At 34.6% G+C, this 25,319-nt stretch overlaps 3 protein-coding genes across 3 annotated transcripts; all 3 read left to right on the forward strand.

The window, feature by feature from the left end:
• Positions 1–1,546: 1,546 nt before the first annotated feature.
• Positions 1,547–2,339, forward strand: LOC134256729 (craniofacial development protein 2-like). The gene is made up of 3 exons (XM_062739406.1): positions 1,547–1,691; positions 1,778–2,021; positions 2,129–2,339. The coding sequence occupies exons 1-3, from the start codon at positions 1,547–1,549 to the stop codon at positions 2,337–2,339; spliced, it is 600 nt and encodes a 199-aa protein (XP_062595390.1).
• A 2,268-nt stretch (positions 2,340–4,607) lies between these two features.
• LOC134256731 (uncharacterized) lies at positions 4,608–25,238 on the forward strand. The gene is made up of 11 exons (XM_062739407.1): positions 4,608–4,938; positions 5,895–6,110; positions 7,840–8,160; positions 8,579–8,682; positions 9,020–9,188; positions 9,584–9,685; positions 13,349–13,558; positions 13,854–14,174; positions 24,359–24,462; positions 24,713–24,877; positions 25,074–25,238. Exons 1-11 carry the CDS (start codon positions 4,761–4,763, stop codon positions 25,173–25,175), a joined length of 1,992 nt encoding a protein of 663 aa, XP_062595391.1. The 5' UTR covers positions 4,608–4,760; the 3' UTR covers positions 25,176–25,238.
• LOC134256723 (uncharacterized) lies at positions 16,027–19,305 on the forward strand. The gene is made up of 5 exons (XM_062739400.1): positions 16,027–16,206; positions 16,373–16,469; positions 16,564–16,695; positions 18,669–18,733; positions 18,892–19,305. The coding sequence occupies exons 1-5, from the start codon at positions 16,108–16,110 to the stop codon at positions 19,096–19,098; spliced, it is 600 nt and encodes a 199-aa protein (XP_062595384.1). The 5' UTR covers positions 16,027–16,107; the 3' UTR covers positions 19,099–19,305.
• Positions 25,239–25,319: the final 81 nt, after the last annotated feature.

The following is a 25,319-nucleotide window of genomic DNA, read 5'->3' on the forward strand; positions in this document are numbered from 1 at the left end:
TTATAACGAGTTAATTATCTCGTTATAACGAGTAAATTATCTCGTTATAACGAGTTAGTTATCTCGTTATAACGAGTTAATTATCTCGTCACAGCGAGTTAGTTTTCTCGTTATAACTAGTTAGATATCTCGTTATAACAATTAAGTTTTCTCGTTATAACGAGTTAGTTATCTGGTTATAACGAGTTAGTTTTCTCGTTATATCGAGTTAGTTATCTCGTTATAACGAAACAATAAGTTGTCCCTTTATTTCCAAATTTAATAGCAATATAGGAATTTAAAATGGCTGTAATTTTTATGCCATTGAAGTTTAGTTGATAATTATCAGTCGTACTTAACTTTAAAATTGATAAAAAGTTGCAAATTTAATTTGCGATATGGTTTAAATAATATTAATCCTGAACTATCTTGCTGTCAATAATCACAATTTGATAAGTATAGCAATCTTTATTCGAACACAGTTACACACATATACGTGAACGTCTCCAAGGACACAATATCAAAAAAAATATTGCTAGATGTACTTGCTTCAAAGGTTGGCAATTTATGTATGACACTTTTCTCCGATAAAAGACACTAATTTTTTTTATATGTTTTGTATGACTTATTAGCTTTCATAATCAATGTTTAAGTACCTAAATTAATACATTATAATAGCAAGCTAACGCAGGCGTTAATGCAACATATATTATATACACTTACAGTGTGATATATATTATTTTGAGAGTCAGAAATATTTTGAAGAAGGGGGATATGGCATCAGCAATTAGGTCATGGGCGTAAAATTCGGGGCTACTGCCCACTCATAACACAACATCACGAGGCAGTCATAAGTTTCCGTATACATGCATTTGTTTTCGGTCTTTTAGTAAACAATACAAATCATCTGCATTGTTTATACATAAACGAACTACAATCACAGGCACAACCCCTCGAAAAAACTGTTTTGTTGTTTTATATGCTATACTTCCTATCACTTAGATATACCAACTTTAGACCAGTTTTTATCTCGTTATAACGAGAAAATTAACTCGTTTTATCGAGATAATTAACTCGTTATAACGGGGGTCAAATGCTGGTGAGGGTCTCGAGGGGTGTTTCTTTGGTCACGGAGATTCACCAATAAAACTTCGAGTTAATGCCCACCGTCTCAAATAGGTTCTGCCAGCAAGTCACATGTCACACCTCCACGTTTTGGTGGCCCTGGAAATGCTTAGGTAGCTGAGTGACAGTGGCGAAAGGCGAGTCTCCGGCGCCTTTAAATAACTGGAACCTGTGACCTACGGAAAGGAAAACCCTGACAGAAAACCACTGGTCCTCCGAGTCCAGGGGGGTTTGCTCAGGGTCAGGAACCCTGACATGTAAAAAATCAACAGCTACAGAAACCAAAGCCGAGGATAAACACCTGAAGGATGGCAGTCAAATCCAGCAAGAAACTGACACCCCGACAGTGAACATCCTTCACCCTAAAGAAGTATGTAGAGTTGGTTGCTGGAATGTCCGCACCCTCTACCAGACAAGAAAATTGGCCCAAGTTTTAAAAGAAATGGACAGGTACGACATCCAAATGCTAGGTGTATGGGAAACTAGATGGACAGGAAACGGGACTCGCAAACTTGCCACGGGTCATCAGATACTGAACTCGGGAAGAAACGACGAACAGCACAGCAGTGGAGTAGGCTTAATACTCAGTAGGAAACTAGGAAAGTGCGTGTTAGGTTGGAAACCATACAGCGACAGACTTCTTTCTGCAAGATTCCATTCAAAATATGCTTAGCTGAAGGTTATAGTCTGCTACTCGCCTACAGAAGACAAAGAAGAAGAAGAAAAGGATTTTACTATGAAGAACTGCAGAGAGCTGTGGAGGAAACACCAGTTCATGATGTACTCGTCATACTTGGTGATCTGAATGCGAAAATTAATACCAACAATGAAGGAAAAGAATCCATTATGGAAAAACATGGATGTGGTGTGATTAACAACAATGGTAGTAGACTAGTAGATTTCTGCCTAGAAAATAAGTTAGTTATTGGAGCATCTTCCAGCACAAGAACATCCATAAACTAACATGGACTTCACCAGATGGTCACACACAGAACCAAATTGACCATGTATTGATTAATAAAAGGTGGAGAGGTACACTGCAGGATGTAAGGGCATTGAGAGAAGCTGATGTAGGAAGTGACCACACCCTTGTCCTAGTAAAGCTGAAATTGAAATTGAGAAAGATAAAGAAAGGGGAACAACGGTCACCTCAAGTGGATGTAAGCAAACTCAAAGATCCTGCACTCATGAAATCATTTCAGCTGGAGGTTAAAAACCGATTTACCATCCTATAAGATGAACAATTTAACACCACACTAGTTGAAGCAGGAAAGAAAACACTCGGGTTGAAAAGGAAGAAGAAGGAAGAATGGATATCATCTAAGACCTGGGAAATGGTGGAACTAAGGTGCAGAACAAAAAAGAAAATACTAACAGCCAAGTCAGCTAGGCTAAAAGATCAGCTAAAAGAAATATACACAATACAAGACAAGGAAGTTAAGAAAAGTGCACGCAAGGACAGGAAAGATTAAGTTGACAAGCTTGCAGAAAATGCTGCCTTGAAATAAGACATGGGGACATTATATCGCATTATAAAAACTCTGAGTGGAGGATTTAAAAGCACAGATACACCAGTAGGAAAACAAGATGGAGTATTGGCCTCTAGTATAGAAGAAGAGCTTACCTGTTGGAAAGAGCATTTTGAAAGGGTATTAAACCAGGAATGTCCATCAACAGAACATGCTGAAATTATTGAAGCTATAGACACTTTGGACATCGATACCAACACACCATCAACTGAGGAAGTAAAACATGCCATCAAATTTCTCAAGAATGGGAAAGCCCCAGGGATCGATCAAATACATGCAGAAATGTTTAAAGCTGAGGAAGTATTAACACACAGACTTCTCACAGATATCCTGCAAACTATTTGGCAGACAGAAACAGCACCAGATGATTGGAAGGTTGGTCTCATAGTGAAGCTGCCCAAGAAAGGTGACCAAGCTGACACAAATAATTGGAGAGGGATTATGTTGTTGTCAGTTACCAGCAAAGTCTTAAGCAGAGTCATCTTAAACAGAATGGCCTCTGTGGTAGACCCATACCTTCGTAAAGAACAAGCTGGATTTAGAAAAGGAAAATCATGCACAGACCAGATATTTTCCTTGAGGCAAATTCTAGAACAAAGCAATGAATGGAATGCTACGTTGTATCACTTGTATGCCAATTTCATCGACTTTGCCAAAGCATTTGACAGAATACATCGTCCTGCTTTATGGATGATCCTCAGACGTTATTGCATCACAAACAAGATTATATCCATCATTCAGATGCTATACAAGGACTTCTAGGCAAAGGTGATCTGCGGCACAGAACTAACAGACAGCTTCCCAATCCAAACTACTTTGAGGTTTATAATTTTAATGTTTTTGTAAGCATTAGTACTTGTATGTCCAGGAAGCGCAAACTTAAAACAAGACATGTTAAGGAGAGAAAAAATCAAGAGCATTTATTATCCTATGATTACATTATTTACCTCATGTTATGGCATTCTATAAAATATGAAAAGAATTTTACCTCATTCTACAAGTTCTAAGATATCATGTCTTTTTTCATCGATTATAAAGTTTTGTCCAAAGAACACTGGCTTTAACCTAGGAAATGTTTGAAAATGACAATGTACTAAATTTAAAAATAATTTAGAGAGGAGATTTTCTACAATCTTTTCATTAACAATTTAGTTTTCTGCATCCGGATTTTTGCCCCCGTTTTCACTGAAAGTGGGAGATATCAATTTGGGTCTGTCTGTTTGTCCGTGGCGCCAGTCTTTCTGTCTGTTTTAACACTTTCGTTTCCATCGATATCTCGAGAAGCCTTTGAGTTTTTGCAGTCAAATTTCATACCACTGTTTGCTATGTCCTAAGAAAGACCCTTATTTATTTTGAGGTCAATAGGTCAAAGGTCGAGGTCATAAACTTATATTGTTTTATTTATGGGCTATATGTCAAAATGTTTTTGAGCTTTTGCAATCAAATTTTATACCACAAGTCCCTATGGCCCCGCCCATCCTTCTAAAAGTACCCCCGATCCCTATCCCCAATTTAGATCCGCGCATGCTCTTCTTTTTTCTCTGAATTAGTTTGTTTTCTGATGATTCCTCCGATTCAGGCCAGCAAAGACGAAGTTTTTTCGACAAACAATTTGAAAAAGGAATCAGACGGAATGCTTGTTAGTGTACGAAGAAATTGATTATACATATTTTGTAATCTAATTGTCAGTTAAAGTTTGGAATATATAATAAAACATGCATTTTACTTCTTGAAGTTGAGGAAGAAGGTGTTAAGTGAGTTGTGAGAAATTGGGGACGAATGAGTTGAATGTTAGTAGTAAAGAGGGGGGATAAGAGAGAAGTCAAGCAATTGTAAAAGGAGGGATGAGAAGGGGATCATCTTGTGCTTTCGTCCCTCAGCGTTAAAAATTTCGCAATAACGATTTTAACACACAAGTTTCCCAAGGCATTTTTATTAAATCTAAGTCAGCATTATTTATGCAGGACATTTTTTACATCGAACCAGAACTATAGCTAACAAATTAGTTTAATTAATTTCCCTCAATTTAAACCTTTTAAGTGTCTTTCAGTGTTAAATAGACATCGATTGCTTCTAACAGGACACCTGCAATATAAAGAATAAAGACTTTATTGCTACCCTCTGTGTATGAAGGGAAACTGTTTAAAGTCAGATCTACGCTTCCATAACTTTGACCGATCCGCAGACCTCCGTAGGTACTCCAAGCTTTGTAAAACTGGAGCTTGGATAAATATTTTTTGGTTATTCCTTATCACTGATTTATCTACTACTTTTATCATGAATGATCAAAGTGCAGATGTAATGGGTAAGTATAAATACGAGACATTTTTAAGGATTGATTATATTTTTGTTTACGATAAGCGTACTTTAGATATTTATTTTGAAACTGAAAGGAGGCGTGTATTCAGTATTGTCCCATTTTCTACCCCGGTCAATATTACGGAGGCGCACTCATGTCATCGATAGGTCATTTGTCGGGATAGTTAGAGAAAGCATTTAATGCTGCTGTCAACATAAATATACTCAAATGTCGATGTCGGAATCCCATCGTTAATCCTTGGAGAAGGTTTCTATTTAGCCTTGAATTGAAAGTAATTTTTTTTTTGATACATCGAGAGGTGGGGGTGGGGATGTTATACATACATATATTTATTTACATTTCCAATGTCTTTGTCCGAGATAAAATTACAAATAGTTAATGTACTTTATTTCTTCATGAATGCACTGGTTCATCGATAGGCGCGGTTAAGAAAAATCACGTGCGGGGCGGGACAAATGTAGAGACAGACGCTGGGCTTAGAGCACGTGGATTGGCGGAATCAAGAGCATGTAAAATATAAGGAATAACTGTCAGATTTTTCGATTTCATGGCGATGATCAATCGATTGGCTTGCGTAAATGATCAAGAAATCAACTCCCCTATCTTTGAAGTTTCAAAGAGTTATCGCAGAGAAAACAAATAGAAATGGAAATGTTATTGAATATACCTTTGGTCCTTGTATAAGAGAAATGAAACAAAGGGATTTTTTAGCATCGAAATGACATTTTTTTTTTAGCTTTTGTAGAATTTCGAATTCTTTGTATATTATTCTTTTGACGTAAAAACAAAAATTATTCTTTTCCAAGTGCTTGGAAAGAATGGACAAAGAGAAATTGATGTTACAAATTTCATTTTCAGTTCGACAGTTTGTTAACATTTGTCATGGAAACTTTTTCGCTTATGCAGATTTTATTTAACAATAAAACCCCAAAAAATTACAGAAACACGGTATGAAACAACAGTTTCCGAAGAAGATATCATTAAAGTCAGCGACAGCCATGGAAACGTTATGGAATTTTTGGAATGTGGCGGACAATGCATCAGTGCTAGAGGGGTAAAACTGGGAAGGTTTCCCAACCCCAAAACCAATTTCCCGAGATTGAAAGAGATGGATATCAAACCAGAAGACTGTTTTCTGTGTGCTTATCCAAAAGCAGGTTTGTACAATGCTACTTATTTTTCCTCATTGGAACAAGTGAATGATAAAATATATCAGATCGTAATTTTCCTACAAATCCTAGGATTTAAAATAGGTTCATTATAAGAATTGACCTATTGCAGTTCTACATCTGGATATGTTCATAGAGCATTTTAATATTAAAATTCAAGTTTTTGAACGGTCAAACATCAGAATCATAAAACAGATCTAGATTTAGACAAGTTAAATTTTCAATCATCCATCAGTTTTTTTAATTACAAGTATTATTATGACTTAAAATGAAATGCGAGATAAAAAGGAGAGGGACAGTAATTCCTCAACTTTTATTTTAATCAGCGAAAAATTATAAAGGACAGTGTAAAGTTTGGTCATTTCAAGTCCCCTTATATTTTATTTGTAATTAGATTACAAATCTGAGTAATTTGAGTGTATGCATTGTACATTTATTGAGTGATGTTCTAAAAATTGGATTCACTTTTCATGTCATCGTATGCAAAGTGAAAGTAGAACGAGTACATGTAATACATGCATATCCTTTTGTATTTAATGATGTTCTTGTTGAAATAATTGTATAAATGTTGTTAAAAGAGTATGAACCACTAGATGTTTTGTTTAAATTACGTTTTTCACTAGTATTTTACCTGTATTGTGCAGACACGTGTTGTAGGCTTGCAGACAGTTTATTTTTTTCTGTTTACATGGCGGCGCATTGCATTATGGTATACTTCCGGTTTATTTTTACTCTTGATCCGCGGTGTATATTTATACGCCCTGGAGTTTTGTATAGAAGTGAAAATGTACAGTTATAAGGTAATTGATTAATCAATTATTGTTAAATGAATTACAGTCAAGTTATTTTATGGTGAAATACTTATTATTGATCTAATTATTTATATGGAACTATTTTCCGTATAAGATTTTCCGTATTTTTCGTATATTCCGTAAGAATTTATACGAATTCGTAAGAATTTATACGAATTCGTAAGAGTTTTGTATACGAATTTTCACTAGAGTATAAAAGGGGAGATTCTTCCGTAAATCGGGGAGTCTGCTATTTTTGATGTTAGGGTTAACGTAATTATTTTGGGCTTTTAGACAAAATTGGTAATTATTTGCTAATTGTTAAATCAGTTAATTGTAATTCGGTAATTGGTTTAATTTAATTGGGGAAAAGTTTAGTTTTAACAGCTTTGGGGATTTATTTACGATCATATATCTTGATTATTTCAGGATCCGATCGTATCTGAATTTCCAGTTGTTAATAATCTTTTATTCATTAATAATTAAGTTTAATAGGTAGGTTTCAGCCACATATTTCGATTATTTCGAGATCCGGCTGTTTATTAGAATTTATTTAATATTGTGAAATTTGTCAGTGAAGAGGGTGGTTAAAAGGCCTGGGTATTATTTTTTTTGTATTAAAATTGTTCATGTTGGTTTTGCAGACTCAATAAATTAATAAAACTTAAATTTCGAGTTTAGAGTTGTTTACTCAGTGTTTAAAAAGGGAGTTTACTCCTGTCTTCTAGAACCACTATAGCAATACTTAAATGAGATAGTCATTGGACGCTATCTCGCTACAATTTTTGGTGTCAGAAGTGGGATAGCCATTAAGCGCTATCCCGTTACAATTTTTGGCGTCAGAAGTGTGATAGCCATTAAGCGCTATCCCGTTACAACAGCTTTAAAATTCTATATTTTACTATAGTTTTAGTTATCCTTTCAAGGAACACATTGGACTTGGGAAATCATGAGTATGATTATTCAGCAAAGCGCAGAATACCATCCACTGAAGAAGGAAACCCACATGATAGAATTCAACACCCCGGAAGTGCTGGAGTCCGTGACGTCACCACGAGTGTTTAACACCCACCTACGACCAAATAATATGCCTCAGCAATTTTTTCAGAAACGCTGCAAGACAGTTTTTGTTCAACGCAATCCCAAAGACGTAGCAGTGTCGTTTTATTATCATTGTATCCAAACGACAAAATTTCCCGGCACTTTCATTCAGTTTATGGACTTTCTCATGGAAAAACACGGGCCAAGTAAAAATGCTTTGTAAAACTAAAATTTTACCAGTGAATTTTCAATCAATGAAATGTTATTTTCTGAAAGTACTAAGTATATTTGAAATTAAAGATAATTCTGACTATACCATTCAAATACCTATATTTTTAGCTATTCAAGTTAGCGAGGAATTCATTTTGGTATTATTAAGAGGGTATTGATATCACACCATTTAATATCATGATAAATATATCAATTTTATGCTTTGGAGGAAATATAAGATAGTTCTTGCTAAAAATATTTAACAAAGGTTATGTAAAAATCGCTGGGTATCGATAAAAAACGACTTAATTAAACATCGTGTAACTATTCCGAAAAAAAATATATACAATGTGTACAGTGTATATTAAAGTATCTAAACATATCAAAATAACTAACGAAGCATTTTCTTTGTAGTGTATCACTGTGCATGGCCTCTCTATACATTAGAATGGGAAAAGTACTTTAAAGAACATCCGGACCACCCTGTACATTTCATCATGTATGAAGATTTGCAACAGGTATCTTACGTTTCTTTAATCTCGTATGAATTATGTGTGTTGAATGATACATGATCTGGATACACTGATCAAGAAACCACAAAAATGTATGCTTAAAAATCAAGAAATAGTTTCAAAAGAAAATATTATTTATATTTAATGTTTAAATTGTTTACATTTACATTAGAAAAATGTATTCTTGAAAAAAGGGAATTACATAAAACAAATATGGTTTGATTAGGATTCTAAAAGTTTGGTACATTTTAAAAAGTAAAGGATCTCCCATTGCTTTGGTTGGTTAATGATAGCCAGTTAAATAGTTTGTGTAATTTTAAATATTTTTTTTAATCTTAAATAGGATCCAGTCAGTGAAATAAAGCGTTTGAGTTCCTTTTTGGAAAAAACATGTGATGATCAACTAGCCAATCAGATCGCTGAAAAATGTTCTTTTCAAAACTTAAAGACTGCGTCCGCCACAATCAAAGGGGGAAACAGCAACTCGCATGGGATGACAATGTATAGAAAAGGTGCACAGTATATATATTTTTAATTTTAAAAAACAGATTTTTATTCTTTGTGCTTTGGAAGGTAGAATATAGGATATAGATACCTAAAATTAGTTTAGTCAAGATGAGGCCATCTTTAAATAATGTTTGTTTACAATCTAAAAATGAACTTAATTTTTTTTTCAACCTATTTTTTTTTATTCCTGAATTTTCTCATACTGTGAACATATACGTTGAAAATTTCTGAGAGAAAAATTTAACCACCTACCTACCGACCCAAGTTCTTTTTACCCTGAGTCGGGAGAGGGCAAGCAAACATAATTTTCTTTAAAAAATGGTCTGAAGTTATCATGTAAAGAGTTTTCCATTCATTATAAAGAATTTTAATGTTGATAACAATTTTATTTCTTTTTCAGGGAAAGTGGGAGACTGGAAAAACCACTTTACTGTTGCCCTGAACGAAGAGTTTGACCAATATCTAAAACAACATAAGATAGATTCTGTATATAGATATGAAATTTAAAACATGCATTGTTCATTGTTAGATTCTGACTACACAAGGACATGTGTTTAGCATGTGAAGCTGTGGACACAGGAAAAGGTTGGATTTGATGTGCACGCTTTGTGTTCTCCAACCTTTTAGTTACAGATCATGAGAAAAGATGGACAGAACATTTTATTTTGAAAATTAGTAGACATTACGATTGGTCTACGGAAATGGTTAAGAAATCTTAGCTGCAGATTTTTTGGACTGTTACAGTAGGAGAATGATAATTAAAACGGTCCCTTTGGATCTTATAAACCAATGTTCATGACAAGTAAACACTGAAATGTTGATAGTGTTTGTTTTTTTTTAAAGAATGTATACATGACATTGACAGCATGCTCTTGTAAATACAGTGAAACCTATGTAATTCAAAATGCAATGGAAAACATTTCTTTTGTGTTAGTTAAGACTGACTGTCGAATTAAACAGTATAAGAACATTGAAAATAGTAAGATGGGAATGAAAAAAGACCGAGACAAAGGAATTACACAGGTTATGGATTCGACAATGTTTACTGTGGAATCTTTTTTTTACGTAGAAGACCTTGAAGGTTTACAGAAACAAAAATGAGGGTAACTAAAAATGGAAATTTTGAATAAAGTGGATTACCCCAGCCTCACAATAAAGTTGGGGGACGCCTCCATTTTACAGCAATATAAGGGATGCGATATGTGTTCTACGAATGATTGTAAATCTATGGTAGTACAATTCTCTGTTATCCTTGGACTTTCAGTAAGACGTAACATTCTCAAAGCTACATCATTAGCGTCTCTCAAATGATGACCCAGATTATCATTTTAAGTCATATGGTTAAGTGGTTAAATAACATCAGCAACTTTAAACTGTTGTTGACAACGACGATTTAAGCCACACCTCTTTGCCGTACGAAATTCTGTCATTGGATCCTTCAGGCGCGGATCCAGAAAGAGGAGGTACTTAATGATAGATTGCATTTGCTGAAAAGTAATAGAACGTGCGCTTATATCCTTATTTCATTATCTTGTTTGTCAATAGCTTGTCTTCTTTTAGAAAATTTTCATACTTAGAACATGCTCTTACATTGTACGTATCAAATCAACTAGGAGACACTAGCTTCATATGCAGGTGATAAGGTAATATTGTTACATAAATAATGGAAGTTGACGGTAAAAAAAGTTGAAGTCATCACGCTTTTATAAATATTTTAGTTTTGAAAGAGATTATCCAGGTACATTAGAACCAGGTTATTTGGATGTCGGAGGACAAGCTCTTTTTATAGTAAAAAAAAATTGGGTTAAATATTTTTCAGGAGGGAAAAAAACCATTTGATTGTGAGTAACAATGACCAGGTTTTTTTTACTGCAATAAAAAATAGAAGAGTATTTTTGTTAATTTAGTAGAACGACAAACCATACCCTATCTTTGCTGGCCAAGAGTTTTCGATTTGACCGTCTATATGTTTATCTGTGCGTAAAAACTTTTACCTTGTCCATAACTTTTGGTTTATTAGATCTATGGCTTTCATATGTCACATGCATATTTCTTGTAAAAAGACCTTTCTGGATTTACCATCACATTTGATTTTTGTGACCTAGGCCTTGGAGTTTGACTGCCTTTTACAAAATTTTACCATACTTTAACCTTGGCCATAACGTTTGAAGGGCTGGTGCAAGAGCTTCATATTTCACTTGTATATTTCATTTTACTAAGGCTTCCCTTGCGTATCAACAATTTTGACTTTGACCTTTGAATTTGATCATTTTTGTATCAAAAACTTTAACCTTGGTCATACCGTTTGAATTCTTGATTCTGGCTCTTTCATATTTCACAGGTATATTTTTTACATGAGAGATCCTTCCCTGGGGTACCAATACAATTGACATTTTTACTTTGAATTTTACCAATTTTCGAAAACCTTTAATCTTGAATATTATTTTGGCGGTTGGTTCTAGGGCTTTCATATTTCTTATTAAATGACAAGATCTTCTCTAGGGTATCTACTTTGTCCTTGATCTTGGAGTTTGACAATGCAACTTTTGGAAAATTTTAACCTTGGCTATTACTTATGAATGGTTAGTGCTTCAATTGTTTTCCGAATGACAAGACCTTGCTTTATGCACTCTCATGTTTTTTTTATAATTTGACCTTGACCTTTGAGGTTGACCTTTTTTTAAAAAAGCTTTAACTCTGGCTATATAAACTTTTTTTTATAGTTAATGATAGTGCTTGCAGGTTTACAGGTGATTCCTTGCGACAAATCTTTCTTTCCGTACCAATATTTTTTTGTCTCTTGACATTGACTTGCATTAAAAATTCAAACTTCACCGTTTGCCGCAGTGCCAGACGGGGGCGTCAGTTTTTACAAACCATTTGTTTACCCATCCTCCACAATTAAAATATGATGGACCCACTTTTCTCTTTTCATTATAAAGCTGATAACATAGTTTGTAACCTACATTGTGTAGTTGGCAAAGTGTTTACACTTACATAACTTAAGGATATATACCCTACATCAACATCTAGAGCGTTCGTTATCTAGTTTAAGTAGGGTTAATGCAACATTTATAAACATTCAAATAAGACTCTGGTTACACTTTTGCTGATACATATAAATGGTCTATAAAGTGCAATATTACAAGCAAAAATGGGTAAGTGCACAGTGATCAGAATAGCCATGTATATCAAACGATCTAGTCTTAAAAATTGTAGGAAATTCTCGGAAAAAAGCGTTTATAAGTTTGTAAAAATGTTTTGTATGAGATTAATGGACAGGTACACCTTACCTAGTGCAATATGTGAAGTTTGTACGCTTTTTATTCATTCGGCCTAAGGAGGCTGGGGGTCAACAAATTAACCATCAAATATAACATTTTTTAGAAATGATATCTTTAGCTATCAGCTATCATTTGGCAAGAAAAATTTCATATATTTTTAAATTTTAGTCTTAAAATTTGATAACTTTTTTGTTCCTTTATATGGAGCTCTTCTTCCAAAGGAGATTAAAATACTAGTAGTTTGAAAATGGCCACAACCACCCAGCCATGCAAGGGCTCTTTTATCTACTATCTTGCTATCAAAGCAAGTTCCTTATGGTTCTAATTTAAAATTAATCGAAAAACAGTCCGGAATGAAAGATTATAAGGCGATATACAATGTACATGTAGCAAGGATTCCAGAAATTGCATATCAACGCAAACCGAATGTAATCATGCAATAGTCTTTTAAGATAAATTCATAGTGGGGTATTTTAGTATTATATCAAAGCACCTCTTCGCCCTTTTTCCTTTTATCAAAATCAAAACAGGTCACAAACATATCACAAATACACATATCAGATAGCAGTATTAAGTAACAAAATACCAGCTAAATCATGAGAAATATTATAACCAATTTGACCAATTTTCCTAAGGACATCATTTTGAATATATAATCATGGATTTCAGTCTATATGTAGAGGATTTTCCTCTTCTCCCTTAAATAAGCTGTTCCTGGTGTATTCAAAACATACATGAAAACTTCGTGCTCCATGCAAAATAATGAAATCAACATGGTAAGCAAAGTACCAAAACTAATGCTGCTTTCCCCCCAGGATCGTCTGTGGCTTATAATTATTCTTATCTAAAAAAAAAAAAACTAAGCATCTGAAGATTTTCAGTTTATGACACAACGGTGTCCGAGGAGGACGTCACCAAAGTCGCAGACGATCATGGAAACGTAATGGAGTTGATAGAATCTGGAGGACTGTGCCTTAATGCAAAGAGTGTTCAAAAGGGGAAGTATCCAAACCCAAAGACCAATTTTCCAAGACTTAAAGAAATGAACGTCAGTTCGGACGACTTTTTCTTGTGTGCTTATCCTAAGGCAGGTAAACATATAGAAAATAGTTATCCTAAAACTTGGTATGATATTTTAAATGTCAAATGGTAACTGCAGGATTAATGGCGAATTGTTGTGGATGGCCAATAAAATATTTTGAAAAATTAAAAGGTAAAGTTACTTCATCACGAGCCACCAAACCAGTATTTTAATGTAATTGGAAATATAAAGATGATACATATACAGTATACAGTATTACTCGAAGCCAAACTGATTTAATCAAAGAATTTATTAAATGTCAGTAAGGTAATTAATATACATGTATACCTTTTTATCTATGGAAGGTACTCACTGGACATGGGAAATTATGAATATGCTTCTACAACAAAATGCCGAATACCACCTTAAAGAAAAGGAAAGCTACATGCTGGAATTCCACACTCCGGAAGTGCTAGAGTGCATTGCCTCACCTCGGGTGTTTAACACACATTTTTGCCCCAGTAGTCTTCCAAAACAAATGTTACAGAAACGTTGTAAGGTTGTTTTTGTCCAGCGCAATCCAAAAGACGTGGCAGTGTCGTTTTACCATCATACCGTTGAGAAAATTGACTTCCATGGTACCTTCAAGCAGTATATGGATTTTTTCATGGAGAAACACGGAGCAAGTAAAAAATATATTATAAGCAACTTAGAAAACTATTTGAATTTGTAATTTTTATGAAACTTCCCCGCAAAACTTTTTATTTTATGCCCCGTGTCTTCGATTACGTGGGTATGATTTTTGCCCTGACCATCCGTCTACCTGTCTGTTTAGATTAAGTTTTTTTTGTTTTTTGGACTCTCTTCCCAAAAGCTCAAACGTACAATGAATACCCGATTACTTTTGATTCGTGGGAGCTATAGATTTCATATTTCGCATGTTTATTTCTTGTGACAATATATATCTTTCTTTCAGTACCACCATATTTGACCTCTTAACCTTTTTACCTTAGAGTTTGACCTACTTTTGCAAAACTTTACCGAATCTTAACCTTGACCATGACATTTGAACAGTTAATGCTAGGGCTTTCAAACTTCATTTTGCAGGTGTATTTCTTCTGACAATGTTTGGTACTTGGGATTTCATATTTTTTACCCTGTCCATCTTAAAAAAATAATCTTCATAGTTTTTTTATTAGTTAAATGTATGGTTTTTAATTTCACGTACTTATTCCTTCTGACAAGACATTTCTTTGGGTATGAAAATATTTGACTCTTGACCTTTAAGTCGAGTTTGACCCCTTTTGCAACAAAAAAAAAATATCAAATTTTAACCCTATTCAAAGTTTTGTGCAGTTGATGCGAGAAATTTTATGTTTTACATGTATAATTCTTGTAGCAAGTCGTTTCCCGAAGTACATCATTGATTTAGACTCTTTAATCTTGGCCTTGGAGTTTGACATACCTTCAAAAATAACTTTGGCCATAACTTTATAGGCAATCAGAAGAAAATTGAAAGGGGGGGGGCTAATTGAAAGTGGGGCAGAGGGGGGCTATACGTCAACAAAAATAAGGTAAACCCTAATTTTAAATGCATATATTATGTCTATCTTTGCAAAAAAAATTAATGAAATTTTTGAAATGTGCATGAAAAACAAACTTGACGGTGAGAGAAAAATCTCGTAAAAAAGGTCCACATCAAAATATTTTACGATTAAAAAATAATAAACTTCCTCAATCCTGGGGGTGGGGTGGGTATGATCAAATGTAATCCTCTTAAAAAGTCTTTGTTCGTTTCGTTTTTATCACTTTAAAATGATGTAACTTCTAATTCACTTCACAATATCACCGATATGCTTTTTTCAAAGCTCGATCAAGATTCCGACAAAAAAAAAGAACAGACTTTACATTATTCATGCAGCTTACCTTTCCATTCAATAGAATAGTCCAGGAAAAGGGCGCAAAAACTTACACGTGATCTTTTGGCGCGAAATTCCATTACCTAGAAGAAAAATGGATTAATCTGGCCAGTACTAATTAGTGTGGAAATGCAGAAAAATAGGTCAAACGCGCATGTCCGTATAGGAACTCGCATGAAATAAATAGCTGCGTGCCAAAAAACTAAAGGAAATAAATACACCAATATATTATATAAGTAATATGATTATTTTAATTTCTGCTAACTGTTGTGTTGAAACGCAGGTAACAAAATCCAATGATAATCAGCATGCACAAATTTTTTTTCGGCTAACTGTGCCCTCTTAGCTTCGCACCTAGGAAATCTTGATCCTTAGTAGTGTCTGACGCCGTGGCGTCAGGCAATAATATACTATATTATCGTTATAGTTGTAATACTTTTTCTTGCAATTGGTATTTATTAATACATGTACTGTTTTCAAAAGTCAAGACGACGTAAATATGTTCAGGTGAAAAATCTGCTTGAATCATACATTTTACATTTTTCCGTATCGAAGACCGTATTCAATTTTACTTGCATTAATGACGTCACAATGAAACCACATCATAGTACACTGACGTCATAATAGTTGCGAACCATTTTTCGTCGTTCAGCAAGAAAATAACACACGTTGTAAATCTGTGATACATATTTCGTTTGCTATGATGGAGAAATTGGGAAGTAAAACTATGGAACAGCGTCTAAGGACAAGCCTGCTTCAGTATTTATCAAAGACAAACACACGGACCATGACCCCAGTTGTAAGCATCATTTTAAAAAATCTGATTGTTATGTGATTTTGAGCAAAGCTTAAGAAATAAATTCATAAACTAATTTACAGCATACATACAACGTAAATTGATGTTACATGTAATGAAATTTGTAAGCAAATACCCGAATACCTATTATCATTATTCATTATTCCAGAGACAGCAGATTCTACAAATTTTAATTTTCCTCTACGGAAAAGAAACTGCGAGTAAAGATGGTGGATTTTCATTTTCAAACAGGAAAGACATTGCCGGTAAGATATTTAACTTTTTTTCTTCTGATTGATAAAGTTGATTGTCTGTATCGCAATTATATATATTATTAAAAAATGTCTTTTTGTTTATCAGAAGAACAGAAGAAGTACATCATATTTGCCTATCTGTTCATGGAAGGTTTGAAAAAGAATATGATTACAGAGACAGATTTACATACACTTCAAAGAATGTGGACACAGCATATTCTGTATCTAACCAAAAGTGGTAAGTTATTTTGTCATTTATGTCTTTTAAAACCAAGTTTATATGGTTTCTTTCTGGTTTGGACCAAATCGTAAGAGGACTTTTGAGTTAATGTAGAGTTCTTTAAAATCGCCAGAATTCCAGTTTTTTCTCTCTGAGTATTAGTTTATGGCTGAAAATAAATTCTTTTTGCGTTTTTAGCTCACCTGAGCCGAAGGCTCAAGTGAGCTTTTCTGATCACATTTTGTCCGTCGCCCGTCCGTCTGTCCATCTGTAAACTTTTCATATTTCTTCTCAAGAACCACTGGGCCAATTTTGACCAAACTTGGCACAATGCATCCTTGCGTGAAGGGGGAATTTAAATTGTTAAAACGAAGGGCCAAGTCCCTTACAAGGGGATATAATCAAGAAAAGGCAAAAATAGGGTGGGGGTCATTAAAAAATTTTCTTCTCAAGAACCACTGGGCCAGAAAAACTGAAACTTATATGGAAGCATCCTGGGATAGTTTAGATTTTAAATTGTTTAAATCATGACCCCAGGGGTAGGGCGGGGCCACAATGGGGAATCAAAGTTTTACATAGAAATATATAGGAAAAATCTTTGAAAATCTTCTTCTCAAGAACCACTGGGTCCAGAAAAAAAGCTTAAACTTATGATTTTAAATTTTTTAAATCATGACCTCCTGGGGGAATCAAAAAGCATCTTCTTCTCAAGAACCACTCCAGAAAAGATAAAACTTATGTGGGTTAGTGTAAAAATATATTCTAAATTGTTCAACTCATGATCCCCGGGGGTAAGGCGGGGCCACAATGGGGAATCAAAGTTGTACATAGAAATATGTAGGAAAAATCTTCTTAAGAACCACTGGTCCAGAAAAGCTGAAACTTATATGGAAGCATCCTGGGGTAGTGTAGATTCTAAATTGTACAACTCATGACCTCTGGGGGTAAGGCAGGGCCACAATGGGGAATCAAAGTTTTACATAGAAATATATAGGAAAAATCTGTGAAAATCTTCTTCTCAAGAACTACTGGTCCAGAAAAGCTGAAACTTATGTGGAAGCATCCTGGAGTAGTGTAGATTTTAAATTATTGAAATCATGACCTCTGAGGGTTGGGTGGGTCCACAATGGGGAATCAAATGTTACATAGAAATATATAGGAAAAATCTGTGAATATCTTCTTCTCAAGAACCACTGGTCCATAAAAGCTGAAACTTATGTGGAAGCATCCTGGAGTAGTGTAGATTTTAAATTATTGAAATCATGACCTCTGAGGGTAGGGCGGGTCCACAATGGGGAATCAAATGTTACATAGAAATATATAGGAAAAATCTGTGAAAATCTTCTTCTCAAGAACCACTGGTCCAGAAAAGCTAAAACTTATGTGGAAGCATCCTGGGGTAGTTTAGATTTTAAATTGTTCAAATCATGACCCCCAGGGGTAGGGCGGGGCCACAATGGGGAATTAAAGTTTTACATAAAAATATATAGGAAAAATCTTTGAAAATCTTCTTCTCAAGAACCTTTGGTCCAGAAAAGCTGAAACTTATGTGGAAGCATCCTTGGGTAGTGTAGATTTTAAATTGTACAAATCATGACCCCCGGGGATAGGGCGGGGCCACAATGGGGAATCAAAGTTTTACATAGAAATATTTAGGAAAAATCTTTGAAAATCTTCTTCTCAAGAACCACTGGGCAAGAAAAGCTGAAACGTATGTGCACATGGAAGCATTCTAGGGTAGTGTATATTTTAAAATGTCTAAATTATGATCAGTGGGGTTGGGTAGGGTCGCAATATGTATTACAGGGTGGAAATCTGGTAAAGAACAAAATGGTCAAAGCTTCTCAGGTGAGCGATGTGGCCCATGGGCCTCTTGTTACTATATCTTATATTGCTCTTTGAGCATGGATAGCTAAACTGTTCAAGTTATCCCTGTTTTAGAAATTTGTTAGTCTGAATTGCTCCAATCACGGTTTTTTTTTTTTCATTAGGTAAAGACAAAGCAGCTGAGAGATACCTCCGAATTCTACAAGACAGCGAGGAAGTCATTTTCAATGTAAGTAAATGCTAACTATATGCTAGTATAATATTCCAGAAGCATCCTGCTTTAGCATTACGTACTTGTCTTCATGTTTTGTGTTTGTCGTTCAGCTTAAAAAAGATTCTCAATTACTTTTTGCAAAATGTTTTCAGTTTGATTTCTTTTTATTACAGATAAAACGATTTCAAAGGCAACTGATCAAAACCAAAGATTTCTTAGCTAAGAACAACAATGATCCCGCCATGACACGGAAGTTAGACCAAACGTTCTACTTCAGAAAATCAGGATTGTTTGAGAGAATGGGGACACGTATAAGGAAACTCTTTGGTCAGCGTGATCCTGATGACTTTTTTATGGCCAAGTTTCAGGATGTTAACTGAAATCAGGAGTTTTCTGTGTTACAGCAGCCTTGGGACATCTGAATGACTGCAGCTAAAACTCTGTTAGTGGAGGTTCAAGCCACAGCACTGATTGATGCATAAACTACAAGTCCATTACTTTAGATGTGACTATCTTCTTCATCATCAACATCAGAATCACTTTTTCATCACTTTTGTAGTTAATCTTTGATAGTGGCGTTTTAGTCACATTTTTCATCACTTTTTGTAGTTAATTAGTTATTATTTGATAGTGGCGTTTTAGTCAAATTTTTTATCACTTTTGCAGTTAACTATTTATTATTTGATAGTGGCGTTTTAGTCACATTTGTCATCACTTTTGTAGTTAACTAGTTATTATTTGATAGTGGCGTTTTAGTCACATTTGTCATCACTTTTGTAGTTAACTAGTTATTATTTGATAGTGGCGTTTTAGTCACATTTGTCATCACTTTTGTTGTTAACTATAGTTATTATTTGATAGTGGCGTTTTAGTCACATTTCTGCATCAAGATCATCTTTTCATTCACTTGTCATTTTCTACAGATCTTTTCTCTCATTCTGATAAAAATGATTTTCATTATTATTAAAGTGTCATTTTCTTATTATTTTGATAATTTATGGAATAAATTTATTATTTACATTTTCAAATGCGTTATGTTTACTTGCATTATATCAAATCAGCTACGTGTTAAAAATTAATGTTTCATTTTTTATAAGATTTCACTCTGGAGTAGATCGTTCTGCGTTTGCTCTGTGTGTTCTTAAAAAGATAATGTGTATTAATATAGAACATATAATGTAGTGTGTGAAAAAATGTGTATATCTTTCATCTGTGCGCAGTGGTAGTCAACATGTGAAGATGGCAATCTGCGGTTGACAGTGGCAGTTGTATGAATTGTATGTACACAGTGCTAAAATGTTAATTCTCATCTGTAAACATCTCAAAGTGCATGGATTCAATTAAGGAATGTTTTTAAGTTTTGTGTGAGTTATTGGTGTGTGAATCACATAGTCCGAAAAATCTGACGTTTTCCTGGCTTTTTTACGATTTTGATATTTTACATGCCAGGAAAACGTCAGAACCGGTGTAACGTTGAATATTGACCCGAGTTGAAAATTGAACCGGGGGTCATTTTTCAACGTTGAATATTGAACCAGAGGTGTTTTTTCTCCGTTGAAAATTGAGACCAAAAGTCGTTGAATTTATACCCGGGGTTATTTTTCAACAGCTTTATAATTTTTTTTCTTATCTCTGCTGACATCAACAAGTTGAAAATTGACCCTGTTGAATATTGACCCCAACCCAGAGTTTGAACATTATCTGAGCTTGTTTTACGGGATTTATCAGTATCTCTATACTTATATTTCAGTTTCAATTTTTTCCCTTTTCAAGAGTAGTAGAAATAAACCTATCATCCCGTGTATATATGTAAGACTCCAAGGTCCGATGGTGACGCCAAAGTCCGATGGTCTCGCCAAACCCCGATGGTCTGCGCCAAACCCGATGGTTTGTTGTCGGTACGGACGCCAAAGTCCGATGGCTCGTTTCTAAAGAGATACGCTGCGCTAAAGTGCGATGGTCTGACACGCCAAAGTCCGATGGTGTGGAGAAACAATCGACGTTTATGACGTCACAATAATTCGACGTCAATCCTTGACGCCGTTTTCCTGCATTCACATTATCATCATGAACATGGTGTGGCTTTCTAGTTTGGCGCATTAGTACTATGACGTCATAAACTTTAATTGTTTCTCCGCACCATCGGACCATCGGACTTTGGCGTGTCAGACCATCGAGGATTGGCACAGACCATCGGACTTTGGCGTGACCATCGGACTTTTGAGTCCCATCGAACTTTCTAAAATCTATCGCATCCATAAAAAAATATAAAACTATGAATAGGGCATAAAACAAAAAGTCCTGGAAATCTGGTGTGAAAATAAAGACATCAATCAGCCAAAATTGTCCAAGAAATTTATTAGGGCATTACACTCTAAACCAAACTTCTAAACGAGGCATTCCTTTCTGTTAGAAATATAAATATTCATTAGCTTTCAGCTCAGGTGAGCTAAAAAGCGTAAACTGTTCCAACCCAGTTTATACCGTATAAAATGAGTAGCTATTAAATTCATTGCTTATAATATAATTTTCATTCATTTGATGTAAGAAAATAAGATGATTGTTCCAACAAAATGACTTTAATTTGTACAAAATTTGAATGTAATGTCAGGCGGATTGATACGTTTTTGACGCAAGTCATTGGGACGTATGCAACCCATTTTATACGAAATTTTTTATCCAATCAAATACAGCGTTACAACCAGAATTAAATTATAGTAACTTAACGTTAAAAATGAAAGTGAATTTAAGAGCGGTGCCGAATTTGAAAGTTTATGTTTATTTCAAAGGCTTTTCTTGTTTCAGTATAATAAACAATTCATTGCAGGATAGTGAGAAAAATATGAAGATTTATTCAGCCAAGAAATATCATATTCGGATTCCCCTCGGGCGAAGCCCTCAAGGAATATGATTTGTCTTGGCTGAATAAGTCTTCATATGAAGCCCCCGGGGAATATGATTTTTTCCTGGCTGAATAAGTCTTCATATTTTCCTCACTATTATGCAATAAATGTATGTAATAACTGAATTAAGTGTGTATTGATTATATTGGTATCGGGAGAAAATTGAAAGTGCAGGGGGAGGGGTTGACAAAGAGAAAAATCAAATTTTAAAAATAATTGACAAAAAAAAGAAAATAAAATTTGTCCATTGTCAAAACTAGTAGTCCAAACCCGAAATCCTTTTTTAGGGTTGAGGGGGGTGTTAAACAATGCCTATATTAAATTTAATTATGTCTATCTTTGAAAAAAAAAATAGGGGGGGGGGGGGTGCTAAGCATCCCTATCCCCCCTCCCGACGCATATGGATTAAATTACAGTTGTGAAAACCAAGTCATAAATATGTTTTTATGCTGTTGAATTTAGAGCCGGTTTTACGATCAATATTCCACGACCCGGCTCAGTTTTCAACGGACTAGGGTCTAAACTCAACATCTTAGGTCTCAGTATTCAACGTTGAAAAATGAGCCCTGGGTCCATTTTCAACCCAGGTCAAAATTCAACGTTACACCGGCGCCATTACGTAAACTGGGAAATCGCCGCCTCCAGCCAGAGGCTGCATTGATGAGTTGATTTTAGATATATATACTTGCGAACTGAATTAAATTTCAAAGTCAAAAGTTATCAATAGTACAATACTTAAAGAACTTACCAATGTAGTTTTTATGGTTCATTAATGAAATAAATAATCCTTTGAAAAAGGTTTTATCACACTGTCGAGATTTGTCTTCATTTCGTGCATTTTAAAATCTTGCATGTCCTGTTACGAAATGTGGAGTGATATTTTCTTTTCATCGATATTAGTGAGTACTATAGGCATTGTGCTTTTGATAAATTATGATTTCGGCATTTAGCTCGGTTCACAAGTTTCGAAAATCAACTCCAGTTGAAGACGGCGAAATTTCCAGTTTTCGTAACATTGACGCCGGTTTTGACGTTTTCCTGGCATGTAAAATATCAAAATCGTAAAAAAGCCAGGATTTTTCGGACTATGAATCACACAGACTTGTCACGTAGGCATATTTCATGAAGCGCGCTAGCGCTTCATGAAAAATATGCCTACATGCAAGTTTGTGTGATTCAACCAATAAGTCACACTAAACTTAAAAACATTCCTTAGAATTACATTTTCCATGTCTTCAAACATCATTAAAAATATACTCAATATCACAGGTACTTGTGGACAGTACCCCCCCCCCCATCCGATATTCAACCCCGGGGCTTATTTGACATTTTTTTCAAAATTTATATTTAGTACACATATTCAACATGTTTGCAATATGAACACATCGTCAAAACCAAAAAAATACCCCACTATACATTATAATCTCTCTTATAATGTATAGTGGGGGTATTTTTTGAGGAGCGATTATTTTGTGGTTTTGACGATCTGTTCCTAGGCTATTGCAAACATGTTGAATAAGTGTACTAAATATAAATTGTGAAAAAAATGTCAAATAAGCCCTGGGGTTGAATATCGGGGGGGGGGGGGTCCTGTCCACAAGTACCTGTGCTCAATATTTGAATTTCTTGCTGCCCTATATTGTTGCATTTTTCTAACCTCTCTGTATAGCCTCATTGTGACGTCACGTTAGTGCACGTTTCTCCGTGTACATATGTCTACGCATGAGTATACACGAAAATGGTATTCAAATCAATTCCACGGTTGCCTTACTACAAATGTAAATATTTTTGTTTGTCAATTTTCGAAGAACAAAGAATTCGAAAGGAGAAGGGTAATGGATTGGTTTAGGTATTATATTAAATACACACGTAAATGTATATCACCCGTAGAACTTTGCGCGTTGTCGAAGTCAAAATAAATATCCGAGAATTTATAGATATTGAGGTTTGAAATATTTACATAAAGAACAAGATGTGTTTGTGAAACACTGAGGCCTCCGTATGGCAGCTTATTACGGGGGTTGCAATTCAAGTTTCTCAAAAGCCCTGGGACTAATCGTTCAAAAGTTATGGTCAAGGTTATAGTTTCTTAAAGACGGTCAAACTCTAATATGAAAATCAACACGTTAAAATATTTTTTATGTATACCCATTGAAAAGCCTTGTCAGAGCCATCTGCATGTCCAGAAATCGATTCGATGACATGTAGTATGTACAAAATATGATCAGGGACCTGTGTATATATTAACTGAAATATAGGTCCCTGATATGATGTAAAATTCAAAAAGACAGAAAAAAATGCATGACTGGAAAATCCTCATCATGAAATATTGGAATTAAAACTTTCAAACAGGTTCATGCAGTTGTCAAATCTGAAATCAGGTTTTTAAAAATTATATTAAGATGCTATGCATGGGCGTCGGAAGCAAATCGAAGAGGGGGGGGGGGGGGGCTAATTGAAAGTGGTGGGCTAAACCAACAAAAATTGATAAACCCCATTTTTTCAATGCCTATATAATGTAAATATTTGCAAAAAAGTAGGGGGTGTAATTTTATGTTTCGTAAGTATATATTAATACAATCCTTTCTTGGGAGAGAACATTTTCGTTATCTTGGGGAAAAAATACAATAAATGTACAATGTCATGTAGATTTTTTTTTTTTTTGAAAATTCAAATACTAATTTCTTTCAATCTATGCTATTTTCAACTGTGAAACAAATATTTTTTGTGTGTTTAGTGTATTTCTGCGCCTGGACAATCTATACATTAGCCTGGGAAAAGTACATTAATGAACATCCCGACCATCCAGTCCATTGCATTATGTACGAAGATCTTCAACAGGTACATTTCACTTGGAATCTATCTAACTGCTGCATTTGCTGTACTACTGCATTGTTTCAAGGACATGTTAAGGTCGTAAAATGTTGTCAAGAGATATAACGAATACTAGTATACAAACAACTATAATACGTACGTGTAGTTGGTTTAATTATCAGGTATGTCCCAAAAAGGAAATACAATTGCTTCAAAAAAGTTAATATAAACATTCATTTTTCAATGTCAATATAAAATTCTTATTTACATTTTACAGGATCCAATTAGTGAAATAAAGCGTTTGGCGTTGTTTATGGATAAACCATGTGACGATAAACTTGCCAGTGTAATTGCTGAAAAATGTTCCTTTCAAAATCTAAAGACAGCGGCAGCCAGCGTAAAAGAAGACACAATGGGTGTGTCTTTATACAGAAAAGGCAAGGTCAAGGTTCTTATAAATTCACCAATGGCTGAGATGCACATATAGGATTCAAATTTTCAAACTTGAAGTTGACGGTTTTTTTTACAGTATATGTATATAGTCTGACTATTAATAAAATTTATTTACTTTCAAAAGAAAAAAAGTAATGTGGAGCTTTCTCATCTTGAAACTTGAATTTCTACCATTTTCAGGTAAGGTGGGAGACTGGAGGAATTATTTTACTGTTGCATTGAACGAGAAGTTTGACAAATATCTACAGCAGCACAAAACAGATTCAGTATATAAATATGAAATTTGATATTGATTTTTTGTTCATTGTTTTATCGTTGTAATTGTGATAGTATTAAAAATTAATTTAGGTTTGTCAGTCTGTATGCATATTTTTTAGGTTGGTTGATCGTACTAAGGGGACGACCATTTGATTCTGAGGGGGGGGGGGGGG

This window comes from Saccostrea cucullata, unplaced genomic scaffold (genome assembly GCF_032062105.1).
Source record: "Saccostrea cucullata isolate Sc308-1 unplaced genomic scaffold, CSIRO_AGI_Scuc_v1 ctg2097, whole genome shotgun sequence".
Classification (NCBI taxonomy): Eukaryota; Metazoa; Mollusca; class Bivalvia; order Ostreida; family Ostreidae; genus Saccostrea; species Saccostrea cuccullata.